General features: G+C 43.6%; 1 protein-coding gene across 4 annotated transcripts in view; it reads right to left on the minus strand.

Annotated features, from left to right (window-relative positions):
- The window catches only part of Aplp2 (amyloid beta precursor like protein 2), a 62151-nt gene that overhangs the window by 16282 nt on the left and 26511 nt on the right, over window positions 1-19358 (minus strand). For 2 of the 4 annotated variants that reach the window (NM_022520.1, NM_012906.1), the window contains 6 exon segments: window positions 1921-2088; window positions 3063-3283; window positions 4470-4660; window positions 5932-6044; window positions 12347-12470; window positions 13245-13418. In NM_022520.1, the coding sequence (NP_071965.1) occupies window positions 1921-2088; window positions 3063-3283; window positions 4470-4660; window positions 5932-6044; window positions 12347-12470; window positions 13245-13418 (991 nt within the window). 4 annotated transcript variants of the gene reach the window in all.

The raw sequence follows: 19358 nt of genomic DNA on the forward strand, positions 1-19358 counted from the left end.
AGGCGTGGGCTGTTACGGCCCCCAAGGCTAGTGCTTATGTGCAAGATGGACTGGGCAGGCAAGTTTACTCTGCATAGTTTTAACCCATTAGAATAGGTATGCAACTATGAGAAAAACCAAAAGAACAAAGACCTAGAATCAGCCAGCCACTCCACAAGATTAATTAGACGCAGCTTTCCTTGCTTCCTTTCATTAAGCCGTGTAAGTATAATTGTGTTATTTTGTTTCTTTGTAACTTAAAAAGGATCTCAGTATCTAGCTTTCAGATCAACTTAATTACAGTATGTTTCTTGGGAAATTATATTCTTCTAGTGTTTATTCAAGGTTTGGTGAAATTTTTCAAATCTATTTATGCTATTTTATACAGTCATCAGCAGTGTAAAGACTTTCATGCTGCATGAATGGTTTTGGTCTCTGGGCTAGGAAAATGCACACAGTGGGTCTAAACACTCCTAGAAACTAAAAAGGACAGCGCAGCACTGTGCAGACTTACTTCTAGAGACATGACCTTCAGGTCAGAATCGTGACAAGCTCAGCCTACCCACTCCTCTCAGCCCCCGTGAGATGATGTGATTACAGAGAGCCTGGTTGGTATCCACAGGTACTCCAGGCTCTCCAGCTCAGAGGCCTGCAAGAACACATACAGGAGCTTCTCCTCAACAGGGCTCTCCTGGCCCACAGGAAGCTTCATCTCGTTCCAAAGCACCATCTGCGCTTTAGGCAGAAACAGTGTCTCCATATTCAGTGAGGTAATAAAGGGCCTCAACTCCTTAAACATTAGCCTGATACAATGTTTTGATAGTCCTTAGATAGGTCGTTTTTAAAAGCAGTAAACATCACAAAAATTCCTATCTCTAAATCTGTTCTAAATAAACTTTATGGATGGGAGTTCCAATGGCTCATTCTTTACCTTTCCAAGACTATTAAATAAAAACAGCCTTTTCCTAGTGTAGCAGGAATGGAAGCAGTAAAAGTACACCACACTAGATTAAGATCTTAAACCTCCTTGGGAAGAGGAAGACAGCAGTGAATAAAAAGCCATCCGAAGCTACAGCAAACATCAGGGACAGACAGCGACTTATTCCAATGAGTTCCAGAGTAGAAACCAGGGCAAACTGCCTGGTCTGAGGATTTTCCTAGCACATGAATTAATGCCCCAAGACAAAGTCTTAACAAAGGAAGCAGTACCTATGAGAGATTAAAAAAAAAAAAACTTCCTCTATTTAACAGGAGTCAAATGCAACTAAAATACTGCCCTCCCTCTGAAACCAAATCACACACACACAGAAATGCACTCACTTCCTAAAGCCCTGCACAACCCATGTGACCACAACACCGACAATGCTGAGTCAAGAAGTTTAGAGCGCAGAGTTCTTCCCACTAGAATGCACAAAACAAGCTGTTCCAATATTCTGGAATCCCACAAGTATCCCTGTTGCTACTCCTTTTGACGGTAGGTATCCTAAGAGGTAGCATGTAGCACAGGAGCCAGCAAACGGTTAGGTCAAAGTCAGAAAAAGAGGCAAGGCCCAAGGCACATGCTTGAGCACGCTCAGTGCTATCATGTAAGGGCTCTATGGTACCTCTCAACAACAGCTGACCAGAAGACACTAATCCCCACCCCCACAGCCTATGAATTCCAAGGCCCACAAGAAAGAACAAGACCCTGAGTGGGCATACTACCACCAACAACCATCAGTAGACACACAGGGGACACAGGACACCAAAAACTGAGCTTACAACTGCCAACAGGAGAGCAAAGCCTTGGTCTAGAAAGCACAAAGATGAGGGGAAAATGACTGACGGCAAACACCTGAGTCAGCATAAACATGACAGATGCAGTCACGAGGACGGCCAGGAGAGACAGAAGGCTGGACAGGATGGCACTGCTGTGCAGGGCCAGCACAAGGCGGGACTTACTCATCGTTTTACACACAGCCATACAATAATCCTCAGACTCAAAATTGTTCCTGTTGCCGCCGCAGCCGCCATATATAAAGCGTACGCACTTTCCCTTGGAGAGGTCGAAGTACCAACGAGGCATCACGGCCCGGCAGGGCCCCGTCATGGCCTCCTGGGAGCAGACAGCTGTGTGAAAATGGTCAGAGTGTCAGCAGGGCAGAGGCAGTGCGTGCAATGCTTCACAGTGCCCCAGGCCAGCTGGGGCAGAGCTGGAGCCAAAACTAGCCCATAAGGCCCTGACCAACCTCACCAATATAGGCAGGCAGGACCGTTTTCCATGTGATAGAGAGGAAGATAACTTTACTCTTTTGGTTTTGCACTGAGTCTAGATTAGTACCACAGGCTGACATAAAGGATCTCCTTGTGACCCTCACACTTGTGATCTATCTGTGCAGTGGTGACAGGTGCCCTCCTTGTTTGTTTTGATGGCTCCTAGGATCAAAGGAGTCAATGTGAGAAGGAGGACCATTTAAATACCTGCAGCAGGGGCTAAAGTCCCTGCAAAAGACCAGTGTTTCCACTGTCAAAATCTCCAAATACATCGCACACTTCTACACCAGTCAACAATTTCCCTCCAGCTGAGTGCTTACTAATTCTTCGGGTCTGACACACTTTCAAACATACAATCAGCTGTATGTAATGGCTCTAAACTATCGTAGCCTCTTCCTTTTCAATTTCATCTTACCCACTAGACATGCCTGACAAGGGTAGACTATAGACAGGAACACACATGGGGAAAGAAAACCAAGCAGTCGCTCCGCTCTAGAGAGCTGGTCCCTGAGCAGCACGGAAGTGGGAAGCGCGCTGGGAGGACAGCACATCGTAGCTGGCTGTGGAGGAGCCTGAAGCCAGGCTGCTGCTTATTTCCCAGTGCGACTCTTAGATGCCAAACCCTGCTTTCTGGCTCCGTTCTGAATGTCTTCTGGGTGCGCCACCCGCTCATGCTGACAGCTCCACTGCCACACGGGAGAGTCTGTCTTCCTGACGGTGCCGACACTGCTTCACCTTCTGAGACTTACCCATGCTGAGTGATGAACGCAATACAAGCGCCAGGTAAAGACGCATGTGGATCTTAAAGCCATGGCTTTACACTGCGTTACCTTTAACATCGTGAGCAATCTCCTTGTCTGAGATGGTGCCATCGCTGCTGGGTTCAGTTGGGTTCTCCTCATTGTAATCATCTCCTTTAAAGGAGTCATAGTAGTAATCACGGTCTTCTACCACTTCCTCCCCTTCCTCCTCCTCCTCCTCCTCCTCATCCTCGTCCTCATCTGCAGCTGCTTCTGTGAAGTCTTCCAGATCTGCTTCGGTAGGAAATTCACTAGGGACCATATGCCAAAAAGCAAAGTTAGTAGCAATTTTTATGCACAAATCATGATTCCCTGAAACATAGAAACAGAAGCAGGAAGTAAGTCCATCTCACGTGTAACATCAAAGCCCTCAGCACAGCTCTGTGTCAATACAGCACTGCATTAACCTGTAAAAATAAAGTGGCCTGGTGCTGCATGCTGGTTAAGAGCTCTGAATGCTCTTGCAGAGGACCTAGGTTCAATCACCAGCACTTACATGGAGGTCCACAACCACCTCTAGCCCCAAGGGATCATCCTGTGCCCTCTTCAGACTTCAAGAGCATAGGCATACACATAAGGCACATACATGTATGCAGACAAAACACATATATGTAAAATAATAAGTAATTAAAAAATGATGTGGTCCAAACTGATGGAAAGAAAAAAGCCACAGGTTTTCATATATTCAGTTATGACTAAAATAAAAAACTAGATGACATTCAGCACAAGGAGACACTCCTGTCCTGGTGGTTGGGTTTTGTCACCTGACATAAGCTTTCTCTGAGAAAAGTCAGTTGATAAAATGCCTCTATCAAGCTTGCTCATAGGCAAGTCTATATGGCATTCTCTTAATGATTGATTTCAAAGGCCCTCGTCCACTGTGGGTGGTTGTCACCCTAGACAGGGGGTGCTGGGGTACATGTGACAGTAAACTGAGCAAGCCAGTAAGCAGCACTCCTTCATGATCTTGCAGTCCCCATCCAGGTCCTACCCTGTCTTCATGGAGGACTGGAAGCTGTGAGGTGAAATGAACCCTTTCCTCCCCAGACTGGTTTTGGTTACTGTTTTATCACAGCAGTAGAGACCTAACTTCCCAGTCTGCTATTCCTTGCAGCACATTCAATACCAATAAATTTTTCTTTGTATTCAGAAAATAAAGAAAAGAAAAACAGAAAAGAGACCTATCTAAGACACTGACCTTACCTTATTCAGCAATGAGGGACCAACAGCCACTTTTACAGAAAGGCTAAAAACCAGGCCTGCTGTGGTGTCATAAAACTGTAGTCCCAGAACTCTGGAGACAAAGGCAGGCAGATCTCTAGGCCAAGACCAGCCTGGTCTGGACAGGCCAACAAAGGCTACAAAATGAGACCCCTATTTCACAAATCAAAGAAAACCAGACAAAATAAATCCAACACTTTAAACAAATTATCAAACCTTTTATCAAGAGCATAGTCTTCTTCTTCATCCTCTTCCTCTTCTTCCTCCTCTTCTTTGGACATAGTGGAGTCAGAGTCAACAACCTTTGTCTGAGGGCAGCACACATACTCAGTGCCATGGAACTGGTCTACCCCACAGGGCAGCAGCATGCCATAGCTATATAAGGTCATCCCCTCAGTCAGACATGCCTACAAGAAATGTACACATCACATCAGGACATGTTCATAGCTCCCTCAAGCCCTAGTTTATCCAAAAGAAATCTTTATCAGAACACTTAGGTGGTAATGCATTCTCTTCTGGACACATTAACTGTTCTGCCAAAAAATTATCATACTATTATTTTAAGAAGTTTTTCTTAATGTATAATTTCATCTTAGACAAAAACAACTGAAAGACCAAACTTAAGATCTAACGAACAATTTAAAGAGTTTCAGGAATTAACAGGTTAAAGCTATCCAAGGCCATTACTCCGAGATAAGACACTACTCAAGAGTCTGACTAAAGACAAATTACTGGAAGACTAATCTAACTGAAGGATCAGCATAAGAAAGGGTGTTCCCCCCTATCAGAAGAATGAAACTGCATCCAAACTTGCTCTGCTAAGCTTGTGTGACTGTGCACTCCTAGGTTTTCTGGAGTTGGCTAGCTCTGCACTGAGGAGCTGGGAATGCCTTCTTGGAAGCTCTACTGACGACATTCGTGATCCTTGATTCAACTGTCTTTAACACCTCCTACCCCATTCTGTGGTGTTAGGGATTAAACCCACCAAGGCTTGCACATACTAGAGAATTGCTCTTGTAATGAGTTATATCCTAGCCCAAATGGAGGAAATACCACTGAAGTATTTCCTGTTCCTTTTGTGACAGTGCTAGGAATAGACTGAGCCCAAGGCTTCAAACATGCTCTGTAGGGCAACAACTTTATATCCTTAGCTCCCTAACTGTTTTAACTCTAGAAACCACGCTTGCCCTGTTGTACCTGTGTACAAAAATAGCTGGTCTTCTCCCAAGTATCTTTTCATTATCTGTATCTATGTGTCTGCCACATATGTACAGGTGCCTGTGGATGCCAAATGAGAGCATGAGATCCAAAGACCTGAAACTACAGGTGGTTGTATGTCACGCAATGTGGGGGCCGGAACTTAACTCAGGTCCTCTGAGAGGGCGGCAAGCACATGTACGCTGAACCCTCTCTCTGGCCTCCTTCTAGGTATCTGTGATTTAACACTGAAATATCTAGGTGTGGTGGCACACACCCCTCTTAATTACAGCAGGAGAAGGCTAAAGCTGGAGGACTGTGATGAGTTCCAGGACAGCCTGAGCTATATATCAAGTACCAGGCCAGTTAGAGCTACACGGTTTAAAAAGAAAATTTAAAAGAACGCCCTGGTGCTGGTGGAAAGGAACGCTCCTCTTCTGACCCCTGGGGACTGCCTGCCCCACACAAGGCGAGCTCTTACCTCCTTGACGACTGTGTGCCACCGCTGATGCTTCTCACACACCTCCATCCGCTCTTGGTGGAAAAACTGGCAGTTTTCTGGAACTAGCAGAACATCACTTACAAATTCACCCACTGGGAGAAACAAAAGGCCTTTGTCAGAAGCAAACCTGGTTGTGATCCAGGGTGAAGACAGCCTTGAGTTTAGATCTCCGGATTACTGTTTGCAGATAGCTGCACAGCCAGGCATTCCTAAGCACCAGAACAACTCACCCCACCTGTAGCTTTGCCAGGAACACTTCCTGGCTACAACCCTGTGTGGGAACTACTGCAATACGTTTCTGGGAGATGTGACAGGATCCCCTTCCATGACCACCTCAAGTGACACACCTCATGACCAGTGTGCTAAACCTTTCTTCACAAAACTATTAGAACAACTGATAGATAAAATTTTAAATGGATGATTAATCACAAAAAAAGCAAGGAATCTTTTCGGTGGGAAACTACTGAAACTTAGTGACCAGATACTGTTCCAACTCAGGACACGCTGATGCAATGCTCTGAGAGTCTATCAGCATCACCTACAGCAGGCCTGCCAGAATTGTTTGAATGTGATCCTAACAAAACAAATCCAAGCTCCGAGATATTCTACATTTCAAAGATCTTTTTAATGTATGTGTATGAGTATATTTATATGCACAAAGGTGCGGGTTAGCACAGACCCCTGGAACTAGAGTTACAGGCAAGTTTGAGTTACCTGACATGGGTATTGGGAACCAAATTCTGGTCTTCTACCAAGTGTAGCAAGTGTTCTTAACTGCTGTGTGAACCGTCTTTCCAGCCCCCAGGAACAGTTTATTAAACAAATGGTCTGAACTCAAAATATATTGTCAGTCGAGATTTCAAAGGCTGAGAAACTCTCCTGGTCAAATACAATGTGTGCTTCTTGTTTGAAAAAGGAAAACTATAAAGATTAATTTAACATTTAGGGAAGTGTAGTGACTGTATTACCATTATACCATAGATTGCTCCTGTTTTAGAAGCAAGTTTAAGTTGTTTAGAAGTGAGTTGTTGGGGCTAGAGAGATGGCTCAGTGGTTAAGAGCACTGACTGCTCTTCTAGAGGTCCTGAGTTCAATTCCCAGCAACCACATGGTGGCTCACAACCATCTGTAAAGAGATCTGATGCCCTCTTCTGGTGTGTCTGAAGACAGCTACAGTGTTTTACATAGAATAAAGATAGACAGACAGACAGACAGATATAGGAAGAAAGAAAGAGAGAAAGAGAGAAAGAGAGAAAGAGAGAAAGAGAGAAAGAGAGAAAGAGAGAAAGAGAGAAAGAGAGAAAGAGAGAAAGAGAGAAAGAGAGAAAGAGAGAAAGAGAGAAAGAGAGAAAGAGAGCTGTTTCAATGTCCCAACTTATTTTCAAGTAATTGGCAACCAAAGTGTATAGTGAACTTATAGTAATCCATCTGCCTCTCCCCCCTGAATTCTGGGATCAAAGTTATGAGCCCTACTGCAAACTAAATTCTTAAAAATGAAAAAAGGAAACAAACAAAAAAACCAAATTGACTCAGTAATTCCAACTGCCCTAAGTAATAAATAAAAGTGTTGTTAACACTGGCCATGTTATTAATATAAAAATAGGAGAGTCATCAAGGAATGAATTAAATGCTGGTACCTACACATGTTAGAATATTAACATCATAAGAAATACAGCTGTATTTAATATGGATGTTTTACCACGGCTTAATAAAATTTTTAACAATCAATAAGCAACTGTTGGACATAGCAGCATGCATCTGTAATCCTAGCACTGGGTTCTGGGTGGTGGTGGCCAGGGCTACAGCGACACCTGTCTCAACAGAACAAAACTGTATCATTAAACAAAAGCAAAGAAGCTTACCCCTGTATTCCTGGTCACTCTTACTGCAAGTTGATTAACTTAAGGCCAGGCCTGTCTCAGGCAATGACACGCATAGCCCTAAAAGTGGCATATAATAGCTGCCCAAGGTCAATTAAAAAGTCTATGCAATCTTATCGCATTCAGAAAAAAAGATATTTAGGCATATCTATCTATCTATCTATCTATCTATCTATCTATCTATCTACTATCTATCTATCTATATGCATGCATCGGAAGAAAACTTGGCATTTATATAACAAAATGTACATTATGGGTGACTACAGAAACTGGAGTTGACCATTTTTACCTCTGCCCTCTATTGTAAGCTCCTTTTATTAAAACAATAAAATAAACTTTCCACACAGTGAACTTGGAGAAGAGCATCTGCATTTCAGCATCAGCTCTATCATTCACTGCTCCTAGTCTTTCTTAGCATCTGCTACAAGACTGCAGGGAAACTTACCTAAGCAGACCATCACTGGTCAAGGTTTACAAACACTGAAATGCTTTGTCCTACTTGAAGTTTATGTCTAGTTTGTAACAATGCTCAGTTTACCGCTTTCAGTACAGTACAGCAGCATACAATCTCCTAAACTCGTACAAGCACAGAAATGCACTGGTTGGGATGCCCAACGCACAGATCATGAAGAGAACCTGCCCTGATCAGTTAAGTTGCAGCTCTGAGTTACCTGTCCCACTCAGTTTTCCTCACCTCAGTCCAGTCAAACAACTGGTTTCTTCCAGGTTTCAAACCCTTTCTGGAGGTGCACAAATCTCTTATAACAGCAAAGGTTGTCAATCACTTGGGTTAAGTCCCCAACGCTGCTACACAGGCAATAAATCTACAGCAGACATACTGTCCGCTGAAAGTAAAAGGGGGCTCCTGGAAGCCATAGTCAGGTGGCAGAAAAACAGCAGAATGAGACCTGTCTGATAGATCCATTGGTGACATCTCTGAGGTTAACATGGCCCCATGGGGCTGACTCACTATAGAACCCTTAACCTTGCATAAGGACTCGTTCTGGCAAGAGAGAATGTTTAGTGGCTACAGTAAATCCAAAGGCTACCAGGCTGGCCAAGGAACACCTGTAACAATGCACATATAATATCAGAGATGACTAAACGTCCTCACAGATAGCCTGAGTCTTACTGTTCCAATCCTATATATGTCACAGATACCAAAGGCTATTTGTGAGGCAGGGGAAGTCTGAACTGCATCTTTTAACTAAATGTACCATATACCATCTAGAGGAGTCACACTGGTTGGCAGATTAGAGATGCAGTGAACAGGTATCTATAGACATTACAACATTAGACCTGACACAAATCCTGCTAGCAGCTCACCTTCAATTTGTGATCAAGACATTGTTCTTGGCACCGGAGATATAGATCAATTAATAAAATATTTGTTCAGCATGCAAGAAACCCTAGGTTCAGCCTCTATTATTGGGGGAATGGGGGTTAGAGAAGAAAAACCAGGTATATGGCACATGCCCATGATCCCGGAACAAAGGAGCTGGGAGCAAAAGATTAGAAGTTCATCCCTGGTTACATACCAAGTTTGAGGGTAGCCTAGGCTATATACACCCCGAAAAGGAAACAAAACAAAAACGAAGGAAGAAAATATCACTCTTTTTCTTAACCTAGAGAAACCAGTAATCAGAAAACATCACACACAGCAGGTAGAGCAGACAGTAGACACCTCTATCCTGTGTAGGGCACTGCATGAACCCAGACACATACTCAACTTTCAAATCCACACAACAGCAACAATAAAACAAAATGGGAGAGGGGGCTGAAAAGCTGAAAGGCTGTGGGGATGACTTGTTGCTTTCCAGGACTCAGAGTCAATTCTCAGGACCCACTCAATGGCTCACAACTAGCTTTAATTTCAGTTCAAGGAAATCTGATGCCCTCTCTGGCTTCTGAAGGAGGAACCAGGCACAAATGTGGCACAGACCTGCATCCAGGCAAAACATCCATTCACATTAAACAGGGGAAGGAGGAAAAAAGAGTTGTGTTGGAGAGATGGTCAAGAGTGTGTATTTTTGGGGTTGGGGATTTAGCTCAGTGGTAGAGCGCTTGCCTAGGAAGCGCAAGGCCCTGGGTTCGGTCCCCAGCTCCAAAAAAAAAAAAAAGAGTGTATATTTTTCTTACAGGACCTGAGCTCAGTTCCCAGCTCCCACAGCTCCAGGCTCACAATCACCAGCAACTCAGCTCTGATGACTCTGACTTCCACTGGCACCGCATTCGTGTGTACATTACTCTCACCCCTAATTAAAAGTTAAATCTTAAAAGAAAAATGAAACTAAGAACTCTAGGACATCCAAACCAATTAGCAGAGGTACCTAATAAAATATATAGCTACTTTTCATTCATTCTCCCCATCTCTTTCTGGTTTACTAGGCAGAAGTTTGGGGGAGTTTTGTTTGTTTTGAGACTGGGTCTCTCCATGTAGTCCTAGCTGTCCTAGAACTCAAGAAAGATCAGGCTTTCCTGACACTCGAGAGACTCTCCTGCCTCTGCCTCCCAAGAGCACGGTGGTGTAGCTTTTCAAAACACATGCATGTGTTTATTATGTTGTGTGGAGAGAGAGAGAGAGAGAGAGAGAGAGAGAGTATGAGAGAGAGAGTATGAGAGAGAGAGTATGAGAGAGAGAGAGAGAGAGAGAGAGAGAGAGAGAGAGAGAGAGAGAGAGAGAGAAAGAATGAATATGAATATGTGTGTGGCAGTGAGAAGACAACTTTTGGGAGTGGGTTCTTCCCACACGCTACAGCTCCCATGGTCAAAAACCAGAATTTTTGCTAAGACATAATTTGATCATCTTATATCACTAACGGCAACAAACTGTGAACATGACTGAGAAACATGCATGAAGGATGGGGTCACAGTTCAGACAAGAAGTGACAAAAAGGAGATATAAGCCAGAAATTCACATTTTCTGGTTCTCAGTACTCTGGGTGCCTGAATGGTTGGGTTTGTTTCTTTGCTTGCTTGATCAAACCACTAAACCAGCACAGCTTTTGAAGATAACGTTGTTAGGTCCAATAGCAGCTTACTATCAGGGCTCATCATCTTAGTACATGCTGGGCGCTGGACAATGCACTCGGGTCAAACGCTACCACTTTACCTCTGGCGACGTTCATGGGACTTACTTTTTAATCACAGAAACCATTAAAAACACAGTCATGAAGACAGAAGGTTGTTGAAAGACTCGAGAACAATCAAACTAAGCTAGGCAGTGGTGGCGCAAGCACTTAAACCCAGAGCTTGTAAGGGAGGAGGATCTCTTGAGTTCTAGGCCAAGCTGGAAAAGCCAGGGCTACACCAAAAAAACAAAAACAAAACAAAACAAAAACAACAACAACAAAAAAAAAAAACCCTGAAGCTAGAAACACATCAAGCGTTGTTCCAGTTGCAGTTTGAGAAATTTATGGGTGAGTTTCTCAGAACGAAATGGAAAGGAAGACCACCCTTAAACCACATCATACAAATATACAAATATACAAATGTTTTAGCATATTCCAGACTCCATAGCAAGGTGTCCAGATCTAAGGGAGATAGCTAAGCATACACAATGTCCCTTCTTTCTGCTGAGGAATGCTGACAGCCACACAAGCACTGCTTGGGTCTAAGTCTTCTCTTGGCAATACTTTTTTACTACGTGTGAGCCTAATAAAAGCAGCATACTCCATTTTTGCTGATGTCTGTAGTTTAAGGGAAAGTTTTGATGGAGGGAGGGAGAGGAATAAATTTAACAGATGGCTCAAATTAGATCTAAAGATCTCCTCAGATGTCAGTGTTAGTGCCTTACCTGTGTTAACACGACTAGGCCAAGCACAGTTGTTTTACCCTTACTAGTATCTGAGACCCAATCTGTTCTTGAACCACCCAGACTATGTATAATACTGTGAGTTAACCATTCACATGTCAGACAACAAAGGGTTAAAAAAACTACATTCACTAAGTAACAACCCTATTTCTGAGGAACACACTGTCACTCACAGCTTTGTTCAAGCTAGCACTAAATGCTATCTCACCAGTGACTGAATGACAACACTTGGGGGTAAAGCCCCAGCCCTTGAGAATGGCGGGTCCACAGAGCAACTGGCCCTGGCACCTGGTCACATGTTCCCTGTCCTGCGAACTACACATTGCCTGATCTGACTAACAGTGCAAATGTGAAGAAGATGAACTGCAGGAACAGAGGACCCTTTTTCTTAGCTGCTTTCTCAAGTGCTACTCCTCAACTATCTTTCTTAATACTGATTTCAAATGTTAATGTTAAGGGCAAATCTGCACTGCGTTGGTGTCCTGGGAAAGGCTCATCCTCTAGAGGCAAAAAGAGGTCCACAATGGGAAGGCATGCAGTCTCAAGAGAGAAAGTCTACCACCCACACAAGGAAGCAACAAGAACCCATAGGAAAAACTCCTCCACTAACTTTAACAGATGCAGATACTTTACTGGGATCCAAGAGCAATGTTCAAGGAGCAGGGAGGAATACTTCTAAAAGGCAACCGAAAGCACTTACCAAGACACTTGAATGGTATAACAATGTGACTCCTGCACTGTTTTTTGTCCCTTCGGCACCAACTATCAATATTGACTGGCTGGTTTGCTTCCATCACATTTGTGATCTGCAGCTCTGGATATATCTGTTTAAGAACAACAAAAATAACAAAAGCCACACAATAAACATGCCCGCAGATGGACAAGTACCTCCGAGACCACCCATCGGCTACATCGACCTCAAGTTCTACTACACTATTCCGTGTTCTAACGACAGAGTAAAAATATACTGAACTACTACTTTTCTCACTTTTATAACAGATATAAATGAAATGCCTCCAAAAAGTTTTTTTGAGACGTTATCATCAGCGTTAGCCAACTGGAGAACAGAATCATCTGACTTGCCTGTATTATGATAGCACAGGTTTTTAAACTGGTCACTAAACCTGCCTGTGACCTTGTCAACTTCACCATATTCATCCGGATGGACATGGGGTCCCTTGGCACCAATGGTGCATTTGTTCCCTGAGCATTTCTGCAGGTCACACAGATCTGCAAATTCACCATCATCACTCTGCCTGTGGACGCTGCACCTGCTCTCTCTAGTTCCAGTGCAAGCAGATACAACGAAGGCTAGTTTCCTTTTGATAGCTTTTATTTCTGCCTCCTCCCATTGATTATATTTAAAAATGTAGTCTAAATGTAAGATAAATGCAGCAGGCTTTCAACCCAAAACTAATCTGACCTGGCGGCTGTCAAGAAGCAAAACCTCTGCCCAATCTAAATCAGTAGATGGAACCATACTTAGAACAAAGGGGGCTAGAGCTCCAGTTGTTAGCACTGGGTCTTGGGCAGGGGAACACATACAACCCTGACACAGAAAAGGGGGACGAGGGGGAGCGTTCTGGCAACACTCTTACCTCCTGGCAGTACTGAAGAACTTCCTCCTTTGTTCCCAGGCAGCTCTTGGTGCCGGTTGGGTCAGGCTCCCACTTCCCAGTCTGAATGTTCACATGCATGTTCAGCTTCCCACAGAACATGGCAATCTGAGGTTCAGCAACCGCAAAGCCTGTTCCAGCATTGGCTGCGAGAGCCTATCAAAGACAAACCAGAGGCTTCAGATGTATGCAAAAGATCTGCAAAGGCAGCCATTTAAGGACTCACACAGGATCCATTACCTCACAACTAGATTACTCAGTACAGTTGGAAGGTGCTAAAGAATCCTGTAGGAATATTCTGATGTGGGGGTAGGGGGTCAACCAAGCTGGCAAGACTGGTTATCAGGCACTTATTGCCAGCCTGAAGACTGACCTTGATCCCCAGGACCTACAGGATGAAAAGAGAAATGACTTCCATGTATGTCAAGAACCTTTCATCCATTCAACTGCCACCCACCTGAGGGGGCGGGGGACACAAAAGAACTACCAAAAACTACATGGAATTGAAGTTCTGTCAAGTTTGAAAGCAAGCATTTCCAAACAAATAAAAGAAAATTCAACTTTGTACTTCCCTAAGTATGAACAGGTTTATACTGACTGACATATGAGATCAGTAACAAGTGTCTCTAAATTAGAGCATCTGAAAATCGAGACAGCCATGTCTCTAACCAGTGCCTCTAGTGGCTTGGCTCAAGCTCGATTTGGTAGAATAAGTATGGCTCAGTATCAATTGGGGGAGGGGGTCTCTTTTAAAAAATATTTTATAATCTCAGATATTTACTTTTTGTCTTTACTCCACTCTGGCACTGGAGAGTCAATCTAGGGTCTCATGCACCCTAGGCCTGAGAGCTACACCTGTGCTACACCACTGAGCTACACCTGTGCTACACCACTGAGCTACACCTGTGCTACACCACTGAGCTACACCTGTGCTGTACCACTGAGCTACACCTGTGCTGTACCACTGAGCTACACCTGTGCTGTACCACTGAGCTACACCTGTGCTATACCACTGATCTACACCTGTGCTACACCACTGAGCTACACCTGTGCTGTACCACTGAGCTACACCTGTGCTGTACCACTGAGCTACACCTGTGCTGTACCACTGAGCTACACCTGTGCTGTACCACTGAGCTACACCTGTGCTGTACCACTGAGCTACACCTGTGCTGTACCACTGAGCTACACCTGTGCTGTACCACTGAGCTACACCTGTGCTGTACCACTGAGCTACACCTGTGCTATACCACTGATCTACACCTGTGCTATACCACTGAGCTATACCTGTGCTGTACCACTGAGCTACACCTGTGCTATACCACTGAGCTACACCTGTGCTATACCACTGATCTACACCTGTGCTATACCACTGAGCTACACCTGTGCTATACCACTGAGCTACACCTGTGCTGTACCACTGAGCTACACCTGTGCTGTACCACTGAGCTACACCTGTGCTGTACCACTGAGGTATACCTGAGCTATACCACTGAGCTATATCTGTGCCTCTTTTGACATTTTTTACTTTGAGATAGCATCTTGCTAAGTTACTGAGGCTTGTCTTGAAACTCACTCTGCCCAAGCGGGTCTTGAATTCTTCACGTCTCATCTTCCTGAGTGGTTGAGATAATTAGCCTGTGGTACTTTACATAAACAAACCCATCCTGCAGAAAGTATGCCAGAATTTAAACGACTTTTGGGTATGTACGATGAAGTGAAATGGGAAGTCTAACCGCTACTGAGTACTCGGGCTATCCAGAAGCTGACTACCATCCAGTCTAATACAAGCTGCTCATTCCCTCACATGCAGATCATGACAGCAGAGAACAGCTAAAACTCCAAATAATTTCTTTAATTCACTCCTACAACAAAACATCTCCATCAAACAACTAAATCTAATGACTATACTTCCTCAGAACTCCATCTAGTGTCAAGTCAAAACTCACTAAAACATTCCCAGTCCTAAAGAGGAAAATAACAGTGCTGAGAGAACATCGTCAGGAAGAATGTGACCTTGTCAGTTGGAGTGGAGAGCTATGGAAGGAAGCAGCAGAGCCAAGTCTCAAGCCTTCATCACTGACGTGTTGAGAGATTTAAACATAGAGCTCTAGTTCCCAATGTCTCTGTGCTGGTCACAGAGTAAAAGTGGACTGTAAGTAAGCCAGGGAAGGGCTCAGAGTGCTAGAAGTGTGTGGTCCAACCGAATAGTGGTAGCATGGGCTAAGGTGGTGTCGAGTAAGAAGAGACTCACGATCATAGAAAGAAAACAGTAAGACAGGTGATAGATTAGAGGTGGAGAATAGAAGAGGCATCGAGTTACATTATTTGCAGTATTCTCGGAAGGGAATATTGGAACACCACATTTTCTCTCATACATTCATTCATACCATGATGCTCAAAAGTCACAGGGCTAGCAAAACAGAGCATGAACTGAGGCCGCCAAACCTGAAGGCAGTATACTCATTTCTTTGTTGAAAGCTGATTTTCTCAGGCACTTCATTATAGCATAATAATACAACAATGTTTAACAAAGTTTGCAATATTCAGTAGTGGCAGCCTCAGTCATGGAAACAGAACACAAAAAAGGATTTCATAAGTTATGCATGTGTCTATTGTTCTAGTCCATCAAAAGGCTGAGGCAGAAGTCCATGAGTTTGGAACCAGTCTGCTCCACAAAGCAAGCAAGATCCTAACTTTTTCAAATAGAAAAGAAAGGGATAGACGGATTTCATAAACAAATTTATCTCATTCTGCATAAAAAATATTCCAGCCATTCTTTGGCATTATCTATGTTTTAGGACAAGACTTTAGTCAGGAACAGCTCAGAAATAGGCAAGAAATAGTATTTAGTAAAGGCAAGGCAGCACCTCTCAAGCAATGTGCCCTTGAAGACACACGCATCTGAGCATAGTGTTACAGTAGTCCTTTATCCATGGAAGTTATGCTCCTGCACCCACAGTGGATGCCTAAAACTATGAAGTACACTGAACTGTATACATGCTTTTTCCATGCCACAAAAAACTTACTGTATAAAGTAAGCATAGGGGGAAAAAAAATAAACACCAAGGGGCTGGAGAGATGGATCAACAGTTAAAAGGACCAAGGTTCAACTCCCAGCACCCATAGAGGCTCAAAACTATTTGTAACTTCAGTTCTCAGGAAATGGACATCTTCTGGCCTCTGCAAGCACTAGACATATATGTAGTACACAGACTTACATGTAAGCAAAACACCCATACCATGAAGCAAGTTGGGGAGGAAAGGGTTTATTCAGCTTACACTGTCCACATTGCTGTTCATCACCAAAGGAAGTCAGGACTAGAACTCAAGTAGGTCAGGAAGCAGGAGCTGATGCATAGTCATGGAAGGATGCTTCTTACTGGCTTGCTTTCCCTTGGCCTGCTCAGCTTGCTTTCTTATAGAACCCAGTATTACCAGTCCAGGGAAGGCACCACCCACAATGCCCCCCCGACCCCCTTGATCACTAATTGAGAAATGCCTTATGGCTGGATCTCATGGAAACGGTTCCTCAAGGGAGGCTCCTTTCTCTGTGATAACTCCAGCTGTGTCAGGCTGACACACAAAACCAGCCACATCTAATTATATGGGAGACTGGACAGAGAGGGGACGCGTTTGACCCTTAAGTCCTCAGAATGAACAGGGATAAGAAATGTTGATTAGTTGTATGCGCTCACTGAGCCACAACCTTGAAATGGTCGATTCTAGTGCATTTATCAGCCAAGACTATGTTCCACATGTTACTCATTATGGTTGCTGGCTAAAAGACCACAAGAGTTTCAACTGTATAAATGCTCAGTTAACGGGTCAACCGCGGAGGTCAATACATCAGTGTAAGTGCATTTGATTTCTGCAGTGAGATGGTCAGTGTTATCTTCCCTAAAGAGTCTAAAGTATCAGAGGTTAAAGCAACAGGAAGGAGAGCAAAACAGCCAGATCTCACGTCAGTTACCACCAAGAAAAGAGAGTAACTGGAATCAATCCAGACAGCTAATAGGATACAGTGATTCACTTCTGAGTTCAGAAAGATTAATCCTTGTGGTCATGAGAGACTCTCAAGACAGTATCCTCTGAAATATAAAAGGCCTCTGTGGGCCACATGTAGGAATCAACTAATCAAACATACCCCGACCTCACCTAGAGCGTGACAGGGTCACTGTTCTGCGATGTTTGTACGTCTTTCCTTGGAAATGCTCTTATTTAATGTGCTCTCCATTTTCTTAAGCACCGACAGCGCCTTGACCCATTACTTCAACATATAAATCAATCCACTTCCTAAACTAACATGTTACAAATGGGACTTCACTGCCAAGTCAGCACTTCTGATATCCTGTGAACTTGGAATCCTCTGTGAAAGAAAATTAATGCCCCCGCCCACACACTGGCACTTAAGCCAGTCCCTGTAATCTATGCACACGGCAGCGCTTTCAAGGCTTTGAAAACAAACTGCATCAACTGCTTTCCTAGCCAGGGCCTCCACTTACTTAATAATTCATCCTTAAGAAGAAATCCCATTTTATTAATTTGGCTCAGCAAAAATTCAGCTATCTAAGGAAAGGAATTCAACTTAGTAGACAGTGCTCCTAACACTCTGAAGAAGTTTGAAGCATTTTCAGCCAATATTTGAAACAGAAGTCTGGGCCTGCAACAAATCTGGTTTTTGGTTTATTTTTTTGTTTGTTTGTTTGTTTTGGTTTTGGTTTTTTTTGGAGCTGAGGACGGAACCCAGGGCCTTGCAATTGCTAGGCAAGCACTCTACCACTGAGCTAAATCCCCAACCCCTAACAAGTCTGTTCTTAAAGTCACTTCATGAGCCCAATCCCTGGATGGAGTTCATAAACTGTCTCCCTTCTCAAAGCTGCTAGGACCAAGGCAGCTCTCCAACCTCAAAGCTGGTGATGTTAATTCTTTCCTCACTGAAACTACTGTCCCCAAATCAAACCTGGCCTTACAGTTTGATAAAGAGCCTACTGAACTGGTAGCAAGGCTTTCTCCTGCAGCTGTGGAAGTGAGGTTTCCTTAGATGGAAAGGCAATGCTTAGTGATACACTCCACCATTTTCCAGCCAGTTCCAGCCAACAGCTCAGTTCCCACAGTGAAGCCGATCTCTACAGCATCTAGCTAGGCTTACAGACTAGTGATAAAAGACACTCAGTCGAATGTTCTTATACCCTTTTCAAAAAGAAAAAATAGTAAAATTTGAAGATACTGTTTCATTCCTCTCCAAGCATTGAATAAACAAACCTTCATGATCACCAGGCAGTGGTGGCACACACCATGGGCAGAAATAGTCAGATCTGAATTTGAGACCAGCCTGATCTACACAGAGTTCCAAGACAGCCAGCAAAACCCAATCTCTAAATATAAATATAACGATTTAAATATATGTCCACAAACTTTTCACCAAAGATATTCTTATCAAAAGAAAGTGAAATACATTATGTTCTTAGCACAGTTCAAAATTCAGGAGAAAAAACATAAAGTTGGGTTGGGGATAAATCTGGAAAGAGCTGGGGAAGAGAAAGGATGTAATAAAAGTATATTGTATGCAATCTAAAAAATAATGAGCAAGGGGAAAATCTTTCTCAGGCAGTGGCTAAGACAATTAGAGTGGACAAAAAGACAATTAATAGTGGAAACACTACCAGACACTAGTGTGAATCTCACCAGCAGCTAAACATTAAGGAAATGGGTCAGGGAAAAGAAACCAGAACTGTTACAAAGCAGGAAAGATCAGGTCCCAACCACAAATGAGTGCAATGTGGGAGCTCGAGCAGGATGCTGGAACAGGAAAAGGCCACTGGTGGGGGAAACCGGGGCAATCATTTGCGTAAGCTGTGCCAACACAAGCTCCTGTACTCCATCTATGGGTTATGTAAGAGATAAACTCCTCGGCTGGGCTCTCCACTGCAGAGAATTCTGCAGGATTGTCAACTTTTACTTAAGGCCTAAAACACTCAAAGTAAAACTATTGGAGAGTTGATGTAACTCATCAAAATAGCACCTAATCAGCATGTGCAACCAGTGGGTTAGATCCCAGCACCACCAAAACAACCAAGTGGTTTGTTTTAATCT

This window comes from Rattus norvegicus, chromosome 8 (genome assembly GCF_021556685.1).
Source record: "Rattus norvegicus strain SHRSP/BbbUtx chromosome 8, alternate assembly SHRSP_T2T, whole genome shotgun sequence".
NCBI classification, from domain to species: domain Eukaryota; kingdom Metazoa; phylum Chordata; class Mammalia; order Rodentia; family Muridae; genus Rattus; species Rattus norvegicus.